Source organism: Chroicocephalus ridibundus, chromosome 7 (genome assembly GCF_963924245.1).
Source record: "Chroicocephalus ridibundus chromosome 7, bChrRid1.1, whole genome shotgun sequence".
In the NCBI taxonomy this organism is placed as follows: Eukaryota; Metazoa; Chordata; class Aves; order Charadriiformes; family Laridae; genus Chroicocephalus; species Chroicocephalus ridibundus.
Genome location: NC_086290.1, coordinates 37,688,036 through 37,713,306, shown reverse-complemented (window position 1 = coordinate 37,713,306; position 25,271 = coordinate 37,688,036). Strand labels below are relative to the sequence as shown.

General features: G+C 38.3%; 1 protein-coding gene across 8 annotated transcripts in view; it reads left to right on the top strand.

Annotated features, from left to right (window-relative positions):
- The window catches only part of GULP1 (GULP PTB domain containing engulfment adaptor 1), a 168,744-nt gene that overhangs the window by 60,135 nt on the left and 83,338 nt on the right, over window positions 1–25,271 (top strand). For all 8 annotated transcript variants that reach the window (XM_063340851.1, XM_063340846.1, XM_063340847.1 and 5 more), the window contains one exon: window positions 23,061–23,147. In XM_063340851.1, coding sequence (XP_063196921.1) covers window positions 23,120–23,147 — 28 coding nt within the window. In that variant the 5' untranslated portion in view covers window positions 23,061–23,119. The remainder of the gene's footprint in view (window positions 1–23,060; window positions 23,148–25,271) is intronic.

Here is a 25,271-nt window from a genome sequence, read left to right as displayed (position 1 = left end):
CAAATATTTGAATTTTTTTGGTTGAGTAGAGGGTTTTTTTTAAGACTGGAATGGGTGACTCAGGTCAGGCTTCTGGTTTCTTTTCTATTTAAAGTGCTTGTAACAAAGCGCAAAGGCTACGTTTGTAGACTTTGGGGGTTAGAGAGGTGCTCCTGGCCATTTACCCTATTAAACAGTACCCTTGACATGAAGTGAGCTGCTGAGTGTATGGCAGGACCAAATTGTTGACCCAAAGCCCTCCCAGTCTAAGTAACTGTGTTCCAGTAACCCTGTTGTTCAGTGAGAGGTAATGCTTGTTGGCATTAATATTACAAATTGGCTTTACCTCTCTCTCTTTTTTTTTTAAATGCCCCTCCCTTCTCCACACCTGATAACTCAATGCTTAGATTGAAAACACTGCTACAGTCCACTGAAGCTCCCGTCTCTTTACTTCTCTGTCGTATAGAGAGAGGGGCTTGCTTGGATAAAGGAAAGGCAGCAGCTGGGAAGCTTCCATTGATTTATTGGAAAAAAGGCAAAATACGGAGACTTAGAATGTTACGGGTAAGAGTTTATTTACGGCAGTCATTGTGATATACTTGTCAAAAACATTATATAAAGCTGAACGTTTTCTAAGTGTGGGCAGGGAACTAGGAGCCTCTGGAAAACAGAATGTTTTACTTTGCTAAGCGAAAGGAAGGTAAGTGTAAGCTATGTAGCAAACTTTTATTGTTTTGATATGAGGATAAGCAAAAGCATTTGTTTAGCAATCTAGTGGTTAACAAAAGCTTTCTCTCGGCTTGCTTATTTCAGTTGCAGCAATCTGCTTTTGAGCAGGTGCATATCACTTCTTCTGATTATAAATTCAAAACTCCATTGAAGTACCTCTGAGGAACTGTAGAGCTAAAGTCAGTTTAGGGTGAGTCAGTCTGATTCTGCTGGCTTTCCCAAAGGTTATCTTTAATCTGGCATCAAGATGGGTGTTGCTGTGTTGCTATAGCTCTTCAAACTACTTTCATTACTTCTTAAAAACAGATCACTAGTCTGCAGTTCCCTTCTGACCTCCCCTGTTCATCTTGATGACCTCAACGTAGGTGGTATGCAAATACTATGTTTCAAATCAAAGGTCCTTGGATTTGGAATTACTGATATGGCATCATTTTGTAGGATGACCAAGGGTGACTTCAGTTTACTGCTGATTTTCAGAGTCAATGTGTATGTTTGCAACTTAATGCTGTTATTTCCCAGTTCCGTCTCAGACAGGTCCTATGGTTCTTATTTCCTGGATGGCTGGGATGAAGGACTATTGGTCTTGACTTTATTTCTAAAATAAAACAATGGGTATACAAGCCCTTAGCTTTCTTCCTTAAGCTCTTTCAGCACTTAGGCAAGAGTTTCTTGTGAAAGATCTTTCTCATGGGGCAGATGGGAGCTGAGACCTAAAAAATAAGGCGGAGGGGGGAGAAGAGAAAGAATAACTTAACAAAAAAAAAAAAAAAAAAAAACCAACAAAGTGTGCCAGTTGTGAAAGGAACTTGTAGTACGAGAACAAATAGAAGGAGACAGATTGTCTCTTTCTGACAACAGCAGCTCAGAATCTTCCCCATGTATGTGCTGCATTGTCCTTTTGTCTCTGCACTTGAAAAAGACTACCTAATGGATCTCTCCTTCCACAGGTGGGGCAAAGAGACCCATTGGCAAGAAATACTGTTGACAGGCCTGATTGCTAGTCCAAAACACAGAATCATTTTGTATGTGTAGAGTTACTTGAAACATATTTATTTAAGGTACTTAGATACAAATTCTTTTGCTGATTTGCAGCAGGCTTATGCAGTAGTTGGAATTCTGGAATTAAAAGACAAAGCTCTTTTTATGTACAAAGCCCTTTATTTTAAGAACGTTGAATCCTTGGAATTTTAAAGGTGTATGTCGTTTTAGCATCCATCGCTTGTTCTGAGTAAATGAAGAATACAGCATTGCAAAGGTGTAGCAGAAATGACATGGAAAAAGCATAGACTCGTGCACAGAAATTCTCAGGGCCAGTATTAATCACTGGCATTATCAAAATCGGATGCTGACCAGTGGTGGTATCTAGAAACTCTAAAATGGTGAATGTGTTCTAATTTCACTATAATGAAGGTAAAAGAAATGTTTCAACTTCTGTATGTCATTTTGCAGAAGATTGAAACTTATTTTTACTGAAGCGGTAACGTACTGCAGTAGTAGGTGGTAGGAGGTTCTAGCATGCATGACCTGGTTCAGATGGGTAACACTATTGATTTTTATTCTTTTTTCCAGTGCCTCTGTATTAGTTAATTTTAACTTCATTTTCTGAGTCTTGATTAGCTCAATGGTAAGTTGTCATTACAGTATTCGACTCCCTAAGGACATGATCTATAAGGCAGATTTTTCCAGTGGAGGGTCATGATTCAGCTAATTTACACTTAATTTAAACAGCAGTTGGCCTAATACCCTGAAGTGGAATTTGATATAACTTGAAGTCCAAGAGTGTAATACCATAAATTAGTGTTTATGTTAAGTACTCTTTAGAGACCTGCAGGGCAGGGTGGTGGGAGACGAAATGCCCCTTGTGTTCTTTTTTCTTTTTTTTTTGAAGTTAAAATCTGAAGGAGGATTAAGAAAGCAGTTGCACGTAATGCAGAATTGCCATTTAACGTTTCATTGGGAAAGCTTTGTTCCATCAGTTTGCTCAGACTTCATTTGTTTGCGCAGCCTCTGTATTTGGTTTTATATTTTAATGCCCTATTCAAATAAATGAGCATTTCTTGTAAGTTTAGTGCTGAGCTATGTTTAGTTACTTAAAACAATATTTATAAGATACAGAGAATTTGCCTCCATGTTGGCATCTAAATGATTTTTGTCAAGCTGAGCTGATGTCTCAGAATGCTGTATAGAGATGGAAGATTGAGGAGAAATGAATTGGATTCATGTTTTTCCTGACTTTTTTTGGTGCAGCCCCTCTGTGGACTGACTGAAGCATGACTCTCACTTCACCCAAGAAAAGATTGTTACTTACTGGAAGATTTCCTATGTACATCAATGCTGTGGTTTCCAGCTTAGTATCGCAGCTGGTGTGGAAGTTGCCAGAGATGGTCCTGCTCTTCGTCCACTTTCTAGCGCTTACTGTCAGCCCTTACTTTTTGGTGGCACATGGTAGGAGAAAAATTCAGCTCAGTTTTGGGGTTGTAATTTGTTTGTTTGTGTTTTGCTTCCATCCGTCCGTTCCCTGACAGAGTTGGCTATTCAGGAGCAGTTGTGCCACTGTAGAAGGGCAGCATAAGTGAGAGTGAGTGTTTGGGGACAGAAGGCAGTGAGGAGCACAATTGCTCCAAGAGGATGTTAAATCATATGTAAAACTATTTATGGGACTAATGATAGCTAAATGTGTTTGAGTGGCTATGTTTCTGTGAAGTGGTTTTCAGCCAGCTAGCTGGTGAGTAGTTAAATTGCATTTCTAAAGTTTCTAAAAGAATAAGAAGAGTCTTTTAAGAATTGTTTTAAGAATCTTTTAAGATTGCTTTTAAGTAGCTATACTTTAATGTGATTGTGGAAACTGTACAAAACCTTATTTAATGGGGTGATAACTAAATTTGATGGGTCATGGTTTGGATCTGTAGGTTTTAATAAGTAATAATAACCATGGATAACTGATAAGTATATACATTAAGAAGATTTTTCCCTTAAACAATTAAAACCATTTTTGTATTTTTATAGTGTATTTATATGGTGTTCTGAGTGTGAGTAGAGTATACTAAGATGGTGTTCAAATAGGAGGGTGGAGCTGTTACATGCATAATCTGAATCTTGAAAATTCTTTCTATAGATCTTTAAGCCTACCAGAAAAGCAGTGAAATCTAGCCTTAATTGCAAGGTGTTTACCTGACTGGGATTTTTTTTTTTTTTTTTTTTGTTGTTATGTGTTGTTGACTTTCTTGAATACAAAGTGGATCCTGTTTTTAGGGGACATAGCAAGTTTTGGTGTACCGGTAAATATCACTGTGCTTGGTATTGTTGACCGTGATCTGTTTATTTAAGGCTCGGTTTCTCTCATTCGCTATTTCTGCCAAGCTGCCGCTGTATCTCCCATCTGTCTGCTGCTGGATCTCTGCTTCCCCTTCCAAATAGCTGGACTGGTTTTATCACTACTTTTTCTTTATTCCCTTTATTGCCTGTGGTGCCGGCAAGGAGCCAACCAAGGCTGAAGCCAAGTGCTTCAAAAAGTAACATCTTTTTCCAGGTTTCTGTTTCAAGGTATTATCTTGAGCTTCTTACAATCACCTGTATTAAAGGCATCCTGCCATTTGCGAGAGAGTCTCTCCTTTTTAGAGGGCCATTAAACTTTTCCAAGTTCGCAGGAGGTGAGGATTCTGCCACATTTCTAATTAAATTCTTCTTTATAGGCAATTATCCTTTTTTTTTTTTTTAAACCTGCTTCTAGGTTGAATTATTTTTATTTTTAGTTCAGCATTAGGCTTTAGCGTCTCTGAAAGTCAAGCAGGTATATCATCTTAAAACATTATCTCAAACTTTTTGCAGTATTATTGAAGTAGGTGCACTGCAGTGCCTTTTGGCATAATGTGTAAGGTCAGGCTCTAATTACTCTTTAGTTTAAGGTAAGTTGGAGACATGTAATTCTAGCTGCCTTATCCCTGTTAATTTAAATAACCTAAGAACTGAGGCCTCGCCTATAGAAGAAAGGGGTTCATCAGTACCAAGATCTGCTGTGTTACTCAGAAATGTCAGTAGCCAGGGAACCTCCTTGATGCAGTTGATGAAGTTGCTGGATGCTCTGTTGTGTCAGTGCTCTGGCCTTCGCGATTTGCTGTAATCTGTCAGAACAGCCTGGTCGACTGTGTGTGTGACACAAGGAATGAAATGGTGTCCCAGCAGATCGCTCTCCGGCATGACAGGTGCAGATAGGTGTGTCTGAAGTGATTTCCAAAAAGACACGTTAGCAGCCTAAATACATGTAATCTGTGTTTAAAAAGGCAAACAAACAAGAACTGATGGATTGTGTTCTTGCATTTGTTGTTCTTCCTGTTCACCCCCCCCAACCACAAATATTGCTTGAACCGTGTTTGGGAGAAATCCCCGTGTCTGTATTTTGCCATTTGCTATCTAAATGCTTGCTCGCGTTAATGATGTTCTGCTGTTGAAGTTCCTCCTCAAAACTACTTGCTTCCTTTCTTTACTTACCTACAAAAAATAAAACATCTGTCCTTATTAGGAATTCATAATGGCTATCCCATTCTGCATTTATAAAGGTATACTTTTCACTATGAGTAAAGAGATGAATCAAAGTATCCGAGGTCCACTCTATAATACGTTTTATCCTCTCTAGTAGAGATGTAGACAGAGAAGTTACACAGCCCTCCTCCGTCTGACCCTCAATCCCATTTTTAAACGCAAGTCTGTTCTTTCCATACTTTTGAGTCATGGCAAAGCATGAAATTAAAAACCAGTCAATCCATCTGTGGTAAGAGGCTCAGTGACTTTGCCCAGCAGATACTTATTTATTAGGTAGTTTCTTTTTTTCATCTAACACCTGTTACATGATATGTGAAATTGAAAAAAACTTTGTTGTAAACTTATAAATGCAATCTGTTGCCACCTCTGATTTTCATTTATAAATTACTTTCTTTTTAGGATCCCTCTCCAAAAGTCAACATTCCTAACATGTATGAAGGGTTTTGTGAACAGATCAACTGCAATTTTTTTTTTGACTGCTCTTGAGACAGGGTAATAATTACATTTCACATCTCAATGTTTATGGATTTAGCATGAAAACACCTAACATTCATGTTAAGAATCAACGAACTGTATTGTAATTCATGTTGTGTTTATTTTCTCATTGTTTATATATTTGGTTTTATATCCATAAGTCACTGCCTGTAATTCAGTTCCAGAACTGGAATATTTACAGATTTGTTTATCATGTTAATCTGAGTTACAAGGCTGTTTGATTCTGGCCCTTTACAAACAGAAGTACCATAACTAAATTAAAAAAGGTTAATAATAACATAAGTATAAAAGCAGTAAAGTGCCTTCCCCCCTATTTGGATTACTTTGTTTTTGTAAGAAGTTGCCACTTCCTTTTCATCCTCACCTTTAACTGCGTTGTATCACAGAAGTGGGAAGGCTGGAGCTACCCAAAGTGTATTCAAGGTCCTAGGTGTATTAGAAGTGACGTTTCCACAATTCTGTAATCTTATTTCCTCATTTCATTAACTTTTTTGGTAATTGTGACACTTTCATTTGCTCCTGGAATGGAAGTACAAAGACCAGCTGGCCTTACAAATTTTTGAAAAACAATGGGAGCAAACGTGTTGCTTCACCTAAATATTGTCTAGGTTGTAAATGACAGCTTCATTCGTAATGTTTTGAGGGGTTTTATGTAAGTCTCTACTTTGACAGCTCAAAAACTTGATACATGATTTAGCCATTAATAAAAACTTACCTAATTGGATCACTAGACATGTATGCTATATAAAGCACCTCTTCTTTTTTCATTTTTAAGTGACTATGGAATTCAAGATGGAGACGAAAAATCCAAACAAAGGAGATTTCTGAATAAATATGATTGCATCTTGCTAGATTTAAACCAAAACCCACTTTAACAGATAGGAACACTTAAATTTTGGTCTATAAAAAAATCCAAAACAAACAAACACCCCAAACCAAACAAAACCACAAATGAAAGAAAAACAGATAGCCAAATAGGTCATGTTTCAATGATGCAGAATAACAGAAAATAAAGGCCCACCATATTACTGTTTTTAACAGTAGGACATTTTTTTGAAAAATTATCTAAGTCCTCCTATGAAGTTTGTAGCACATAAAAAAACAAACAAAAAAAACCAAACAAAAAACCCCCACATTTTTAAAGACACTTCAAAAATCAGAAATGTGAAGATTAACTTATCATATTTTAAATTCATTTTTTAACTTCTGCTGATGTGAGGTTCATGGTTGTGTGGTGGTAAGTAGGGATTCTCTCGCAGGTTCTCTTCTACGTGCTGCTTTCATCCCTTCCGCTTCAAGTATGTTTTATTTTCCTGGACGAATCGAATCCTTTTTGCAGACTTACTGTCCAAAAGTAACTCTCGGGCATGTCCGTTATCATGTGTTTACTCTGCTGTACCGGGACATTAATATGTAAGACTCTTCTTACAAGGCACATACGCTTGCTTGCCACTCTGCCTTTGGCAGTAGTCGTGTCAGCAGCTCAGGGCCGAGGCGACAGCCCACAGGGCTGGGTGCTGTGCTCCGATGATCTATGACGAGTACTCTGGTACCTTTGAATAAATGACACGGCTCAGTGGTTTGCAATTTTTATCACTATGGCACTGCATATTTTGGATTGGTCATTCACCCAGTGTTCATTTAAAATTGCCAGTCTTAAGACTCTTAGTTTATTCTTCCCCTCTGCTGAGTTGTTTGAAATTAAAACTTGCATCTGAATGTTCCTCTACACTTCTGATTGTTTTATTTTGTAGGCATTCTCTCAAACTGGCATGTTTCCAGGTGTTTGGTTCGCATCATCTGATTCTGTGGGTTCTTTATGTATGCTTTTAAATATGATCTCTCCAATGTGTTCTATCCTTTACTGCTAAACGGTGGGAGAAATGTGTTTTCCTGAACATCAGCCTGGGCGTCTCTGCTCTCCCATCTATAAAATGCAACGCTGACCTTATTATGTGACTAAAGAAGGTGTCAAAAACTACCATAACGGCAGCTATGTGGATATTTAAGAAGAACAGATAGCTAACTCAGGGGATTTTCTAGTAACTCATTTGCTGTTGAGCTTAGAGAAATTACTTACTGCAGTTTAGTGAATTTCTGTGAATCAGATAAACCATGTTAATTGCACAGATATGGCTTCATGACAAGATAAAACACACTATGTTAACCTTGAATGAAAGTGGTGAATTGTTATAAATTTAAAGGCAAGTTTATATTTCTTTGGTTCAGGGAGTTGTGGATCTTTTTGTTCTTAGAAATAGCCTCGATTGATAACATAATAAAACAGACTTTATACTTGGAAATATCACAAGGTTGTGTTGTTATACAGCTTGGACTGCACTATGTTCTAGCACAGAGTTTAGTGGTGGATATCACAGAGTATTTGAGCTACATTCTTGGCCTTTACAGTAATATTTTGTGCTCAAATTTTTATGTTACTGGGTAAATATCTTTTCAACAGCAGAAGTGCAGCTTACTAATTCTTGCTGCAGAGGAAGATGCACGGATATCCGATGGCTAGCAGTCTATTTAATAAAGATAGTTCTCAAAAATAACTTTTTCAACAGGGGGGAAATAACAGTGTCTGCTAACAACTTTTCATTTATCACCACTGAATTTCTATACAATCTGGTTACTGATTCTTTGAATCTGGAAGAACTACCGATTTGAAACTGGTACAATACAGATTAGTAAAAAGAGGTATCAAAGGGTGATTCTTTGTATGGGTAAAATAAATAAATAAATCATTTTGACTTTGAGATTAAAAGTGCAGATCTTCTAATGCAGTGAACTACCAATTTATGTAATTTTGATCAACATATTGTAATGGAGTATTCACAAAGCAGCCAGATCAATGGATGTAAATGTCACAAGTGAGGTTGTTCATCACCCTGAGCAAAGCAAAGATTTGGTTTCATGTGAATGAATCTATTCAGTGCTGGAGACTGTGGACACAGTGCCAGAATGCAGATGGTTTTTAAAAAAAAAAAAAAACCAAACAAAAAACCCCCCACCAAACCAAAAAAAAACCCTCTAGCTAATGTGAGTTGTGGAATAGAGTTGAAGGTGATACGTGGATGAGAATTCAGGGCAGGCAAAAATGTGTGTCTCATGCAAAGCAGCCTAGGGAGGATGCACAGGAAATTTTTACTAGTTCTCGTGTGTGCTTTTGCTCCCTTTTGCTTTAACAAATAAAAAAGGAAAAGAAGACTCTGAAAAGTAGATAACGTCCTTTTGACAAGAAGCTATGTAACAGTGCAGGCCTGTATTAGTACCACACATTTAGACCAGTCCTGCAAGATTTTAAGACTGCCAACAGGAACAAGGAGTTCCTGGATGCTCTCAAAAGCAAAAAGGAGGCCTACAGAAGGTGGAAGCAAGGACAAGTAGCCTGGGAGGAATACAGAGAAACTGTCCTAGCAGCCAGGAACCAGGTTAGGCAAGCTAAAGCCCAGATAGAATTAAATCTGGCCAGGGATGTCAAGGGTGACAAGAAAAACTTACTTAAGTATGTCAGAGATAAAAGGAAGACTACAGAAAATGTGAGGCCTCTCTGGAAGGAAACAGGAGACCTGGTCACCCAGGATATGGAGAAGGCTGAGGTACTGAATGGCTTTTTTTGCTTTGGTCTTCACCAGCAAGAGCTCTAACCACACCACCCAAGTTGCAGAAGGCAAAAACAGGGGCTATGAGAATGAATATATCCTCCAGTATAGGAGAAGATCAAGTATGAGACCATCTAAGGAACCTGAAGGTACCCAAGTCCATGGGACCTGATGAAATCCATCCGCAGGTCCTGAGGGAACTGGCAGATGAAGTTGCTAAGCCACTTTCCATTATATTTGAAAAGTCGTGGCAGTCTGGTGAACTGCCCACCAACTGGAAAAAGGGAAAGATAATCTCCATTTTTAAAAAGGGAAGAAAGGAAGACTGACAGGCCAGTCAGTCTCACCTCTGAGCCGGGTAAAATCATACAGCAGATCCTCCTGGAATCTCTGCTAAGGCACATGGAAAATAAGGAGGTGATTGGTGACAGCCAACATGGCTACACCAAAGGCAAATCGTGCCTGACAAATTTGGTGGCCTTCTATGACAGGGTTTACAGCATTGGGTCGATAAGGGAAAAGCAACTGATGTCAACTACCTGGACTCGTGCAAAGCATTTTACACTGTCCTGCATGACATCCTGGTCTCTGAATTGGAGAGACGTGGATTTGATGGATGGACCACTTGTTGGATGGCTGCACTCAAAGGGTTGCAGTCAACGGCTCGATGTCCAAGTGGAAACTAGTGACGAGTGGCGTTCCCCAGGTATTAGTATTGGGACCAGTGCTGTTTAACATCTTTGTTGGTGACATGTACAGTGGGATTGAGTGCACTCTTAGTTTGCCAGTGACACCAAGATGCGCGGAGTGGTCGACATGCTGGAGGGAAGGGATGCCATCTGAAGGGACCTGGCCAGGCTTGAGAAGTGGACCCCATGCAATCCCAAGCACAAATACAGCCTGGGCGGAGAATGGCATGAGAGCAGTCCTGAGGAGAGGGACTTAAGGGCCTTGGTGGATGAGAAGCTCAACATGAGCTTAAGTGCATTATGGGAGAGGAAGCGGCTTCCCCAGTATTAATAAGCAGCTACCTTCTTTTGGTATGCCAATTTTAGCTCCAGAATTACTTTGGCATAAAAAAAAGAAGTAATCTTTTGGCTTATTAGTTCTGACTTCCTGATTTTTTTATTTTTTTTTTTTTCCCCTGGGGAAAGGGGCATGGGGGTAGCTTATGAAACTCTCGTGAGAATTTGAAGGAAAGTCAGGGGTTGATTCATTTTCTTTAGTTTAAGTTTGCTTTCAAATGACATTTTTCCTTTTGGCTGCTCATTAAGTGCTGCTGTTTGGTTGTGTAGATGTATTGTAAATTAATAGACTGCAAAAAAAAAAAAATAGTTTCCCAGTGGCTTGATTCCAGTGATACTTGAAAAATTAAGACCTGCGAACTGGTGTAGACTCTAGTTTGAGTGTTAAAGTCATTCGGGTTTCAGTGGCAGCATGTTGAGGTTTTACTGCTTAAAAAAAATTCCTATACTGTCAGTTTCAGCAATGTTCTCCTTTTGAAGGAGCTACAAAGTGAGAAGAATATTTTGATTTGGCTCTTATAGTAATTGTGCTCTCACCTTGTTGCTTCCGATTTTAATGGAGTTTGAAAGCATTGGTGGTATTAATAGACTTGTGCTCTTTTTTAAGAAGTCTGAGTCCGGTTATAATAAAGGATAATTTCTGGAAGGTTAAACATGCAAAGCTAAACCTTTGTTGAATAATATCACTGAGTTGTGACCAGCAAGATATACTTTTGAAAATCCAGTTAGTGGAGAGACATATTCTTGAGTGAAATAGAAAGGTGAGATTAATTTTGTCCTATCATTTGTGCAGTGGAATTCCCAAAAGATGTAAATATAGGCAGAAACAAATCAGAGCTTGCATGCTCAGTCATAAACGAAGTGAGGAAAAGGAGCACAGAGGTTTGGCTGAGTGACTGGGAACTTCTGTCCGCAAATAGACTGTAGTACTTAATGTCTCCATTACTCCCATCTTACAGTACTTCCTCTCCAGTTCCTTTCCAGCTTATCAAGGCGTGTAAGTGATTTCATACGTAATTTTAATTTCTAGCTGAAATAATGTTTTATGCTTTAAGTTTTCAAGGTAACTGCTAATTAGTCATTTTGATTTTCAACTCAGTCCCCTCCCCCCCTGAATCGTAACAGGAACTACTTTTTCTTCATTTCTATATAGAAATTTGTATTGTGGTTTGCATCAGTATTGTTGAGAAACTGATTTCTTTCTTGAGAAATACAATTCTTCTCAAGTGACCTAAATGCTGCTGTTCTGCAATAGCTACTTAACATTTTTTGGTTTTAAAGGCAGAGTCAAAGATATTTGTAAGAATTCAGTAGCAGTCCTTTTTGTCTGCGTGCCAGCAGAGAGCCAGTTGAGAGCGCACACCTATGCATGTGCATATATATTCAAGCACTTTCCAAAAGAATGAGCTTTGCTTGAGTCTTCTTGCATAAATTTTCCATTAAAACAGAATTGGTTTTGGAAAAGTGCAGAAAACTGTAGCTAAAGATGTGGTGTGTTTTGACCAGGATTTTTATAACACTGGGCCATAAAGACTATTGCCTGTTAAAGAAATTCTCATATGGTGCCGCATTTCTCAATTATTACCTTTGGGCTCATTTTTTTTACAAAAAGTTAAAAGTGCAGTAGAAGCAAGACTTCTTTTACATAAGCTTGTTCTTTTTCAGCACTCCTCGTTATTTCTTTGGAAATGAACTTCTGTGAAATACATAAATACTAGTAGAGATGCTCAGCTCGCTCTCTCTCGTGTGGTTGATTGTTTGTGTAGCAACAGTGTTTTGGAAAAGCAGCGTTCAAGAAGTGTTTGTGAAGTTGTATTCGTGTATGAATCCAAACATGAAGTAATTCAATTTTCATTAGCTACTACCAGTGTTACTTGTATGTCATTCTCCTGGAAGTAACTTAAGTAATCTGAATAGTTATGTGTGATTCATAAAATTGGCAGTGTCAATGTACGTCGTTGGGGGAAGGAGGAGGAGAGAGTAGCATGTGTTTGATGTAACAGTTGGATGTAGGGTGCAGGTTTATGTTGATGGTTCTGATTTTGTTTCACCAGCTGGCTCCTAGGTTTGGTTTTTGAAAGCAGCATTTTCGCAAGCGCGGTAGAGGGTCATTTTACGTTCTGTGGCTTCGCTGCAATTTCTTCTCTTGAAATAAGAGTGTCTGGTGATAACTACCTAGGAGAAGCTTCTCTATGGCTTCGTGTTACAAGGATCTCATGAAAGAGTACATGAATGCTGGTTGGGTTTTGCTCTTCACGTAGGAGGACAGCTGTTGGCCCTTGGGAGCTGGGCTTTCCGAGGAGGTCAGCACTGGGTATTCAAATGCTTGGTGCTGACTGTTAGGGACAGATGTTAAAGATGTCTGAATATAGTTTAAGTGCCATTAACTTGCAGTCTTCTCTTGCACAAATATCTTTGAAAATCTGCTTTAAATAAGGTCATATTTGATACACTGTGAATCTGTACGCGGAGTTCTTCAAACCTTGCTAGCAAAGCTTATTATTTCTGAAAGGACCGAGGGGCTGTGAAACTCTCACAGTTTTGCCTCAGTGTTTATGACTCTAGTTGCTGTATCCAAAGCCATAGACCAGAGTAGGTAGTTCAGGTCTGTATAGAAAGAAAGGGAAAATAAATGTCTGGCTTAGACGTTGAAGCCATTCAATAGGAAACTTTCTGGCAAGGGTCTGTTTCTAGTTTTTAAACATTGTTCTTCTGAACTTTGGGGTTTGGTTTTTTTTGTGTTTTGGGTTTGTTGTTGTTTTTTTTTTCTCCCCTCCACCCCCCAATTTTCAAGAGAAAAGCCTAAAAATTACTGTTTTTGAAAACATGGCAGGTATTGGTACCTACTTTTCACACCCCTCTCCTTTTACCTCCAGTAGTTCAGTTATGAGATCGGTCACTGAATCTGCTGTTAGAAGTTGTCTGAATTTTCTACATATAGTCTTAGGAAGATGACCTGTGTTTATTTCTCTCCTCTGGTTCTGGGAGTTCAGCAGAGAATGGTGCCTGCCTCGGGAGTGAGTTGGTACGCGTAGTGGTTTAAGGATCGTTGTCAAAGTATCACATGCTTGTAAAGGCAGGAGAAGACACTCTTTCATCCACAAATATTGGAGGTGCCTCAGTGAGGGGTTTTTCTATGGAAAGCCGAACAAGCTGTGAACAGACTTGCAGCGTGTTTCAACTATGTGGAAGTTAACCGGAGCAGGGATTGGAATAATGTCTTCCCAGTCCCAACAAGCCAGTACCATTCTCTGTGTGTTGCAAGAATGTTTGAGTCTAAACTTGTTGATCTATCATGCTTTTAAAAACTTACATATTCTCCTTGGTCTGAACTGTGTTAAAAGATACAGAGCACTCCTATCCAGGAAAATTGAAGAAATTTGTCATGCTAGCTTGGAAATTCTATTATGTAGCAGTCTATATCTCAGTAATTTCCACTGAATTACCCTAGGACAGATCTCTTACGAATCTTATTTCAAGATTTTGGTAATAACCGTAATAGTGTACAAAACCTGAATGTTTCTCCTTAATACACATTGTAATGAACTACCTGAACACATACCTGATCTACAAGACAGATATGAGGAGATTAATTTGTCATAAATGTTATTTTTTCAGTTTCATATCTGTGCTTTTAACTTCATATCACATTCTTGTCAAAATGTTGGGATTATTCAGAATGTATTCGGAAGGGCTAAAGAAGATAAGCTAAAGGAATGTAATATGATAAAGCCTAAAACACAGTATAAACTAGTTTTCAAGATACTCTTGAGATTGATTTAGTAGAAGTGACAAAATGGATATTGCCAACTTTCTCAATTTTGAAAACTGTTGCAATCACTTAATAAAGCCTGTCACATCTGTGTAAATACAACTTAATGCTGTCCTTGAGGCTAACCAGTTAAAGTGAAGATTCTGAGTGTAATAATAGTATCATGGATTTTAAAAGTCTCAGTGAAGTGAATGACACTTTTTTTAATCTTTTGTTAAATGAATGACACTTTTGTATGTCATTGTTTCACAAGTATGTAATATGTTAATAAATTTGTACTGGAAAATCAGTTGTTAGAAATTTCTATGACAGTGATTTTTTTTTTTTCTCAACATGTGGCCTTCGGCATCGGGAGGGAATTGATCATAGGAACTGGACTGTAAAAGATAAGAAAGCAAGTATATCTACACACACTCTGCATGGCAGTCTGTACACCTAGAATTTATACAGACTTCTGCTCTTCTTTGAGGGAGAGTTGTGGAACAAGGGTCCCCAAATTAGTTAAAGGTATAAAAGTACGGACTTGAAGTCCTGCAGATAAATACATTTAAATATTTATATAATCTTTTCCCTCCTCCTCCTCCCCCTCCTCCCCACCCCCCACTTTTGTCATGATTATAACATTTCAGCATATACTTCTCATTTCTGTAGGAGGACAAAACTCTGCTAATTTTGTATTCATCTTGTACACAAAAAAAAGATAACAACCCACCCCACCCCCCAAAAAAAAACCCCAAAAAGCTTTTACGATTAAAAGTACCCCAAACTATGACTTAAAAGAGTTATGAAAGCATTTGTAGTGTCATAGTTCACAGCTCTTGGGGAAAAAGGTGATTATTTCTTTCATTTTGTATTCATAATAAATTGGAGCAAGCCTGTTGAACTCCTGGAGAGAGGACTGCAGCAGAAAAAACACCTAGTGTGTACCGTGAAGTCTGGACAGGAGCACAGATAATACGGGGGCAGGGTGGTGGTGGTGGGGAGACGCAGGCACGTTTCTCTTCATTCTTCTCTTGCTGGTTGTTCCCTGGTACCAACCCAGAAACTTTCTGATTGCCTTTGTCTAAACAGACATCTGGGTTTTTCACTTCCTCTTAATCATCTTTTGAACTTCAGTTAACTTTAATGCACATTGAGGGAAGCGTGTAGAGTGGTCTTGTGGGACCTGTTGAGCATGTGTGTACTATGGCACCTCTAATGCACTTTTCAAGTTCAGCCAAATATACTTTGAAAAAGTAGTAAAATGCTACATTTTGTTTAACTGTTGTACCTCTACAATGGATCTGCTAAGTAGGATGAGCTCTTCATTGTAAGTAGAACTAAATTAAGTTATTTCTAAAATTGGTTTGCTTTATTTGGAGATTACCTTTAGAATACCTAATGAGTCTTTCCGTCTCTGCCTTTTCTGTCAGTGGCACTTTTTACAATGTGATTGGGAAAATGCAATGAATGCAATAAATATAACCTTAAAAATTTAAGAAGGTTAACAAGAATTTGCTATTGTTTGGAAACCCAAAGATGTAAAATAAACCCCATCCCCTCCACCAGCAAAGAAAATGCAATGGAAGGTTTGAATTGCCAATGATTAAATAAATAGCTTATCTAGAGTGTGTTTGGAGCAATCAACTCTTCCAGAGGAGAAAGGAAGATGTGAACATAGAAGGAACCACATTCAGTGTCAGGACATGTCTTTGCTTTTGATGGTGTGTATCCATTCCAGCAAGGACTGAGTCTAAAGTTTTGGAGAATTCCTCATGCTGCAAGTCAAAAAAATAGAGTCCAGTATCCCTTCTATCAGAACTATTTTATTTTTAAGAGCAGTTCTATGTTTAACTCTTCGTAGTGGACCCCATCGCTGAATCCCACTCTGTTGCTGTTGAAAACAAAATACTAATAAAGCTCCCCAGGCTCTTCATCATCCAGCTGAAAAGCGGTGGGACAGGCAAAAATCTTGTTCAGATTCCATATAGATGATCATATGACTAATGGGATGTCAAATACGGACCCTCTTGTCTGCAAGTGAGCAAGACGTTTGGCATCTGCCTGTCTTTTGGATGCACGTGAAAGTGCCTGAGTTCTTTGAAAGAGGGAACGTGTATAAAGACTTTCTGCTGGCTCTGAGCATCTGACATTTGTAAGTTCTTGTACAGCCGAGAAAAAATTAGGCTGACACAACTGAAATCCTTCACCACGTTTCACTAAACACTGGTGCTTGTGGATCGGAGTTAAAAAGAAGCTCCTCTTGTATCCTGTTATGATTGTGCTACGATAATGAAACACAATAAGAGTATCAGTTTTTCTTGCAAAATATAACAAGTTTGCGAAGAAGGGAATATTAGTGTTTTTAAAATTACTACTTTTGTTTGTACAGTATAAACTTTAGTTTGTTCTGTGAGTAAATCCACTAATACATATCAATGTAATCATTGATAAGCATAATACAAAATATTTTTTTACAAAGAAATATGCTGAAAAAGGCAATATTTTAAAAATTAAATACCTTTCCTAATGATTTAAAAGCCAGATCTATAAAAATGTTTTTGTGAAACAAGTGAATTTTGTATTTCTGTGTTTTCTTAAGATAGTGCTGTTAGCAAATTTTCTGAGGATTTATTGGTGCTTGCAGCAGTTTTAAACACATTTTCTTCACTTTAATAATGAAATTTATTCATGTATTTTTTTGATGATGTTATTTCTTCTTGCTGTAAAACAAAAGTTAGCGGTAACCTTGCCTAAGGAGTTGTTTTTGCTGTCAGATGTATCAGTGGTATCCCTGTGTCCTTGTTACTCAACTGTATTTTCTTTTTTCCTGTTGAAAGGAGCAGGTTATTTTTAGGAAGTGGGAGGGTAAAAAGCCACTTACTGGAACTTTTTGGAAACTGGTATGAAATGCGTGAGTGTCATATAGATTTTTCTGATTCCTGGTCTCTGTTTGATGTTGATATTTATATCAAAACACTACTGTCTGCTAGTCCTCAGAGTTTTGGTGAATACTCCTCTGGCTTTGGCAGATCTGCTGTATGAGAAGTGCCTTACCTGTGTTCTGAAAGACTTCTTGCTGTGGGGGGTAAAAACATTTGCCACAATGGTACTAGGCTTATACTGGTTGGGGGGGGGAAGTAGCGCATGCATGATTCTTCTGTACCTTCCATCTGGTTTCAGGAGTTTGGGGAGAACAGGGGCTGTGATCTCCGTCAGACCAGAGGAACGTTTTTAGATTTCAGATTAGGGTGTTCCTGCCCATCCCTTTCATAGAAGGAGAGTGAGTGTGTTGGAAGGGGAGCTGTATTTTAGGGCTGTGTTTGCCAGACCATTCTGTCTTCTCTTTGCTCGTGCTCGGAGAGTCCCCGTGACACACCTGGTCACTCTCATGCCTCCCTCGCTGCAGGCTCCAGGGCCAGCACTGCAGGCTGACGCTCCACCAGAGTTCTTGCTTGAGCTCTGCCCCATTGAAAACATCATTGTCTCAACAGCGAGGTATACTTTGGTAGTGGGGAGGTGAGAGTATTAGATAGAAGACCAGTTCTTAACTAGTTCCACCCCCCGCTGCCTCCGCACATGTGAAAAATTACAAGAATTAACCTTGGACTTCTGCATATTTGCCTCCAGCCAGAAAGAATGACTGCCGCTTGACTCGGGCTAAGGAATGTTTTTGAAAATGCAGAGATTAATAAAACTTTAAAGGTAAAGTTTTCCAGTGATTGAATGTTCTCCTTTATATTCCATTTGTGCTTCTGTGCCGTTATAAAGCCCAAGCACAGGCTAAGAGCTCCAGCTGACAAAAGGTTGTTCAGTTTTGGTGAGGCCCATAGAGCTGTGCTGTTTTTGAGGATCTCGAAGAGGTATTTTTCCCCGCAAGTTTTTATAGCGCTAAATTCTATTTATATGCTGTTGTGGTTTATAATTCCTATAAACTATTCTATTATCACTTATAAACTTAAAGGGCACATGCATTTTCATAACCGTGGATGGAACTGCTTGCTTCCCAAATATTAAGAAAGGCTGCATACGAGTGCAGGTTTGGGTCTGCGCTGCGTTTTGTTCATTGACGCGTCACATCTTTTTCTTGTGGTTTTACTGTTTCAGAGGAGAAAGGGTTTGTGGCAAGTGACTGTTTCAGTTACTTGTCATACAAAAGGAAGGGGTGTACATCACGTTTGTTTATGACATGATGATGATTGGTTTTGTGTATCACGTAACATAGTCCTTTATTATCATAATTTTTTCCTTCACTATGTCACGTCATATCAGGACAATATTTTTGTGATGTTTTGCTCCAACTCGGAAGAAGAATTTTAAAGCTGTTACCATATTCTGAAGTTTCTCACCTTCAGAAGTAACTTTATAAACCTAAGCTTCATTGCAAGTCAATGAATCACACATTCCTGTGTGCTGCGGCCCTTTGGAAAACAGGGTTTAAAATATTTTGTGCATTCATTCTTTGAGAAATGTTATCCAGTATGCTTGAGAGGCTGGGGTCTGAGAGGGGCAAAAGTCTGAATCTTCAGGTCTTCTGAAGCTAAATTTGTCTTTGTATGGAAACTGTGTGTGTGTTTGAAAGGGAAGGAACAGATTGGATGACTTTTTTTTTTTTTTTTAAATTTCATTGCATTTTATTAAAGGGAGTGGATGGGTGCAAGTTGCAGGTTTTAGGGCAGTTTTGTTGGAAGAGTTATTTGTGGAATGAAAAAGAGGTACGTGGGGAAAAAAAAAAAAGGTTCAGCCCAGGTAATTGTTATAGCCCAGGTAATTGTTATAGCCGGTGCCATTCAAAGGAACTGGCTGGGGGGAAGCTCACATAAATCCTGAGGGGAATACCCAGTTTTTAAGAGGAAACAAGAGACAAATATGACCAGTTGCCCTGGTGGTTTGTTTCATCCCCTTCCTACGCACCACCTCTCTTGGCTTGTCTGAGACAGCTCTAAATTTAGAAAACATATCAAAACACAACATTTCTGAAGGAACCCGCAGGCATTTGAAAGATGTCTGCGTGGAAGTTTCGGTGTTGTTTCAGCAGCCAGGGAGGACTGAGGTGGCTTGTGCTGGAAGCTGGAAGGCTGCCACTCCTCTTCCTTTGTTCGGCTTCCTTTGCTGCATAAAACAGAGGAGACAGCAACTAACATCCTTAGTGTTAGAAAGTAATTACAGAGGTGACGATTTCAGCTTCAAATCTCACCTCCCTTGCCCTCACCAGTCCAAATGCCTGCAACCACTGCAGTCACCATCTGCGCTAGTTTCATGGCACCCCCTGCCATTTTGCAGTTTCTTCCTCACTGTAAGAAGCACCTCACCATGAAAAGTAAGGGGTTAATGACAGCAAAGACAAAAGGAAAAGGAGTTGAAGGTGTTTGCTTTCCCCTGTTACTGGTTAAAGTTTGGTGTCTCAGCTGAAATGTTCAACTTCCCATGCCACATGCCTATCTCACTTTTCAGACTGAGAATGTCATGTCTTCCCCTCCCCAGAATGTTTGGCTCTTATTTATATTTTTATTATTTTATAGTTTAATAAAATTATTTTCTATAGTTTAATAAAATTATTTTCTAAGCCTTTTCTCTCTCTTTTCTTTCTGTCTCTTTTCTCCCTGCCCCAAAAGAAATAACTTGATATAACCCCAAATTTCCCTAGTTTATACCTGTTCAGAACTCTTCATGTTTTGTTAATTAACCATTTTTTATTTCTTAGTAGTGTTTGGTTTCTGGACAAAGCTGAAGAAAACTCTTAGAAGTAAGGTGGGGAAACATTCTTTACATAGGTGTGTCTTCCTAAGTGATGAGTAATGAAATGGCTTGGTCCACGTTCCTGTTCCCTGATGCCTCTGATTGTTGCGATCCTTTCTAAACAAGTGGTTTCATAGGAAGGACTCCCCCTTGTGCACAGGGCCCCCTGTACCATAGCAGGATTTTCAGACTTACCTTCCTTTTGAGTTCGTTACGAGCTCTGAACAGATTGTTTTGCAACTCGGTTTCTTCCAGTGGCTTTGTGTGTCGAGCATTGTCAGAAACAAAACCATATTCTGCCAGACAACCTGTCTAGCGTCCATGGTCAGACAGCTTGCTTGACCCTAACAGGTTGGTTAGTTTGTGTGTTGGAATGTTGTGAGCAAAGATATCACAGATACCTCTAACCGTAACTTTGGTCTTCTCCTGATGAAAAACTTAACAGTGCTGCTAATGACAGTCTGATATCACCCTCTTGCCCCAAGCCCAACTGATGAACTTGAAATTAGCCTTGTGGTGTTTGGGTGGGTTTATTTAAATAGCAAAATTTTATGGGGCATTTAACCATCTGCTTTTTCTGCATCTGAGAGGTTGATGAAGTTGTTCATATTAGAGTTTGAGGGAGTTTTAAAAGGCATTGCATGTAGCTAATTGGGTTTCTTTCCCTGTTTAATAACATTTTCTGTGATAAGTGGAAGTATGCTGGTTAAGTGTTTTAATACATTTTTGTATTTTCTTCTACTGATGTTTTGTTGGAATTGAAATTATGAGCACACCTTTGGCAAAATACTGCCCATTTTTAGGTAGTCAATAAATTTTGTCTGTTTTTACTGTAGATTACTATAGTGGTAGTATATCCTTGTCTATGAGGAAAAACCGTATACTTAGTTACTGTTAGCTGTGTTTTAAACAAAATACTTGAATGCTGATCTCTAGAAATGTGGCCAGCCAACAGCCTGATGATGTGCGTGCATAGGCTCTATTTAGGAGATCCTCTACTCAGTAAGCCATCTCAAGTATGTTGCTTAGTTGCCTCTTGGATGAGGACAGGAATACACAATTAAAAAACAAAAAAAAAAAGGAAAAAAAAAAGGGGGGGGGGGTGTCCAAAAAAGGAGATGTTATGATCCCATCTGGAGGAGAACTGAAGTGATTGGTCTAGTGCTGTGCAGGACAACTGCCAGAAGTATCTAAGAGGGGAAAGCATACTCTTTTTTTTCTTTTTTTTTTTTTTTTTTTACTCAAAACCGCTTTCTGCACTGACTGTAATAGTTCATGAAGGTGAACATCCTGAACTAAATTCTGCCATCGCTTATACATCCTAAGTGTATATATTAGGCTGCCTGTGTTCCCTGTGAAAGTAAACCTGTAAACTAAACACACTTGTCAGTTGCTTGAAAAAACTGAAATTCCAAGGTTCTTCACAGCTTTTTACTTCATTTAAACTGAAATGATTGTCAGCATTTACACTGCTGAAAGTCCTGTTCTGTGCCTTCTCTGCGAAGAGAAGTACTTGCATGTTGGCAGCTTTTGGTGGAACTCCCTCATGGGTGAGCAATTGCTTACTGGAATTACCCCAGTAATGCCACTGCCTGTTCCAGGGATGCTGCTGAAATCATTCCCAGGGCTTCAGAGCCCTTGTGGGTGTTTGCTGGCTTCACTGACCTCTGCGTAGCACTGCTGAGCGTGAAGGCAGCCAGCGGGAATGGCCATGGGGGTATCTAAGGCTTCTGCGGTTTTGCTGTTAAGAACTACTATGTAGTGCGACAAATGCATTGTTTCTTGATTTTTTGTATGAAAATAATTAGATAGAAAGCGTATCCTGCTACCGTTGCTTATTTCATTGCGTCCTCCCTTCTTAAATAGTCAGTGAAATCTGTAAATCAAAAATGATCTGGTACACGTACTTTAAAGAGCAAATATTGGTTGGGTGCACATCTAGGGTACCACACTGTAGTTTAGGTAAACAGGGATTATTCCTTCATTCTCACAGGATTGTATGGAAAAAAGTCCTACCACATCAGTGATTATTTGAAAATAAAGTGGAGGTGGTTTTTAGCTGTAATTGCCCACATATTCTGATCTGAAAATTATCATCTCTCTACATGGAATCGGGATATAATTGCTTTAATTGCTATGGAATATAATTATTTGAAAAAGAGGGGCAAGCACCACTAAAGTGTTCATGAGTTGCATGAAGTATCTTAAATGAATTTGTCCTACTCCTCTTGATGCTGGCATTTGAAATACTGGCTTAACATTTGTATTTATTCAAAGCGATGGTAATGTTCTAGCTGACTTCTGAGATAATCTGGTACCAATATTTTTTGGTATCGGATTTTTTTTTTTCTTCTTTGACTGGACTGCTGTGAGAGCAGAGAAAGAGGAAGGGCAGCTTTTGGCTGGAAGATCTGAACGGAGTGGAAAGAAGTGGCGGGGTGGCTTAAAGTATGGTTGAAAAATACAAATATCTGTATATTGCAAAACGGGGTGGTTTTGAACAGTGTTAGATTTTTTTTTTTGGCTGCAAAATGTTGGTAAATAATAAAATTGTAAAATAATGTGAATCAAAAATTAAGACTCTAAGAGTGTTTTTAAATGAAGAAAATACAGAATTTACTGTACAGTCTGATGTAATTAGAGCAAGGAGGTAGTTGCTCTGATAGAAGACAATTTTTTCAGTATTGAATCCCTGGGTGAAGAGGAGTCTCTGTATTGTGATTTTTATTATTTATTTTTTTTTTTTTTCAACGTCAAGCCCATGTGAAGATGAAAGCATAGCTTGAAATAATCTGACAGCCTAAATGACACAAAACAGGGCAGTGCAAATGTGAACTGAATGTTTTTATGGAGTTCTGTAGTCAGCATTCATTCTAAAGCTTTCCTTGCAACCTATTTGTGTGTAGTATTTGTCTTCATGTATACGTATAGTACCATTGGCTCTGTGTCTCTGGAATCTCAGCAAGAAGACCTCCACAGAAAGCTTCAAAACGTCTTTCTGTATCACCTACCACTGGGCATTGAAACATCAATCTTCTCAATTCTGCAATTTCTTCCTTAGCAAAGCACAACTCCCTTTAATTTCTCAGAATTCTTTCAGAATCCTTAAAGTTTGCATGGTCTTTAATATGACGATAATGAGCTACCTTCAAATATAATAATGGACCTTTTTGTTTTCTTACGTGTTTTGTTCTGCAGATTAAAGTGGGGAAAAAAAACAAACACAGAAACATTGTCGACTGGATAGATTTTTCAACATGAATCGTGCTTTTAGCAGGAAGAAAGGTAAGTAACTTAGCTTATGTTCCATGGGAGACATAAATATCACGTATAAATTCTTTAGAATATCAAGAATTATACAAGGAAGTACTTATGCATAATTGTACCTAATTAATTAGGTAGAAATGGGCAGCCTACTATAAGATATACAGAGCAAAGCATTCTCAATTGATAGTTATAGAGCTTTCTGGATTGTAAGGCTTATGTTGAATTTCATAATATTTTCTTTATTGAGGGGAAATGTGTGTATACATATATATATATATATATATATATAAAATGCACACTTTTTTTATTTTCTGCACACACCAAAGGATGCGCTGAAGGGTTTTAGAACTCCTAAAGAGCTAGTGACTTCTGTATTTATTACATATATTCATTGGATTCTTATTCTTGGAGAAGCTATTTTAGAAAACTGTATTTAATATACTTGAAATAGCTCATGCAGCAGAATGTCTCTTAGCTTTAAGAAGCTATTCTGAATTTGTAGCAGTCTGAAATGGTATGCTTTCCAAAAGAATATCAAACCACTAAATATTCAGGGTTATGTATGTTGCTCTTCTGGCTCGCTTATTTTCTTTTCACAGTCTGTTTATGATTAAACCTAAGTTTTAGATGGAGCATTAGAGATGCAGCTTTTTTTATTCACAGCTTTGTTGCTACTTTCCCCATTTGTTTGTAATTTAGAAAATACTCACCAGGTGTAATTCCTTTCTTTTTCATGTAATTCCTTTATTTTTCATGTTTTCTTCCGAAGATTCTGAAGTGTGATACACACTGAGCCAGAGCTCCTGCTTTAATAACTAGGTGTAAACTCAATTGGAGTAAGCGTAAAAGTTTTGTTTATCTAACACAAATTCCTGCTTTGGTATCAATATCAAAGCTGGAAATAAAAGGAATCTGCCATAACTTTTACCAACATGAAAGGGTAGCATCACTGCAGCCTTCCATGCCTAGTACATTTATTTGTTATAGCCACATGAATCAAGATAACGTAAGTAGTCCAGAATATCAGCAGACATAGCTTGATTGCAAAAGGAAGATACACTTATTTGCAAAGGCTACAAAACTCGATGAAGGATCATTTGATAACCAGTAGCACGATGGATGCTGAGGAAATAAGCTCAAAACCATAGCCCGCACTTTTCTTAAGGACTGATGTATTTTCTTATGTAGGTTTTTAACACCTCTGTCAACATCTGTATCTACCAGCTGCTTGATAGCGTTGCCTATCTTCTTCCAAATATTTTGAGAGGCCATTTCTACATCCTTTAACTGTGGTTTTATTTATCACAGCTGGGAAAGAAGCTTGGGTTTTGTAGATAGTTTTTTTTTCCCTAGGCAACCACAGAATATTTTTTTTTCCTTTTTTCTAATGACTCTTGATAATATTTGCAACTCGGACTGCCATCTTTCAGAAATAGACCAGCGGTGTTTTATAGGATATCTTCCTCAGTGTTTTGAGAACTCTAAAATGCTCTTTTACTAATTCTCATTGCCCTTGCCAGTGTCTGCATCTTGCTTTTATGATCAAATTGTGAAGTTGTATCCTCAGGTATCTGGGATCATTTGAGGGGTCTGGATTCATTCCCTTCTTTTTTCACTACTTCTTCATAAGAAAACTCTTACTGACCTCACCTAAGTTCTTGGAATTTGTGTGGTCAAGGGCATCTGCTGTGTTGTTCAGTTGATTTTGCGTGCTATTCTCCTTACCCCAACAAGAAAAAAGTATCATAAAAGAAGCACTTCATTGTGCAATTATTGTGGATTTTTACAAATGATTCACAACTTGAGTAACCAGAAGAAATAAATACTGTCATCCACTTATTTTTACTCATAGTATCACACGCAATATTTTTATTCTTTTATCCTAGGAAAAACACAAATTTCAGTTAAGCGGGTTTCAAGAATAAGTGAAAATTACATATTTTTCATAGAGCTTTCAGAAAAGCTTGGCCGTACCAGCATTTGTGTCTGATGACTGCCTTTTAGAGCAGGTTCAGACAGGTTCAATTGCTGAGCCTCCTTTATTTTATTTACTGATTTTACTCCTAGACTTCAGAGATAGAACAATTTCCACACCTGTGTTTGGTGGGATTGTTTGTGGATTTCTTCTGTTTAGGAGAATGT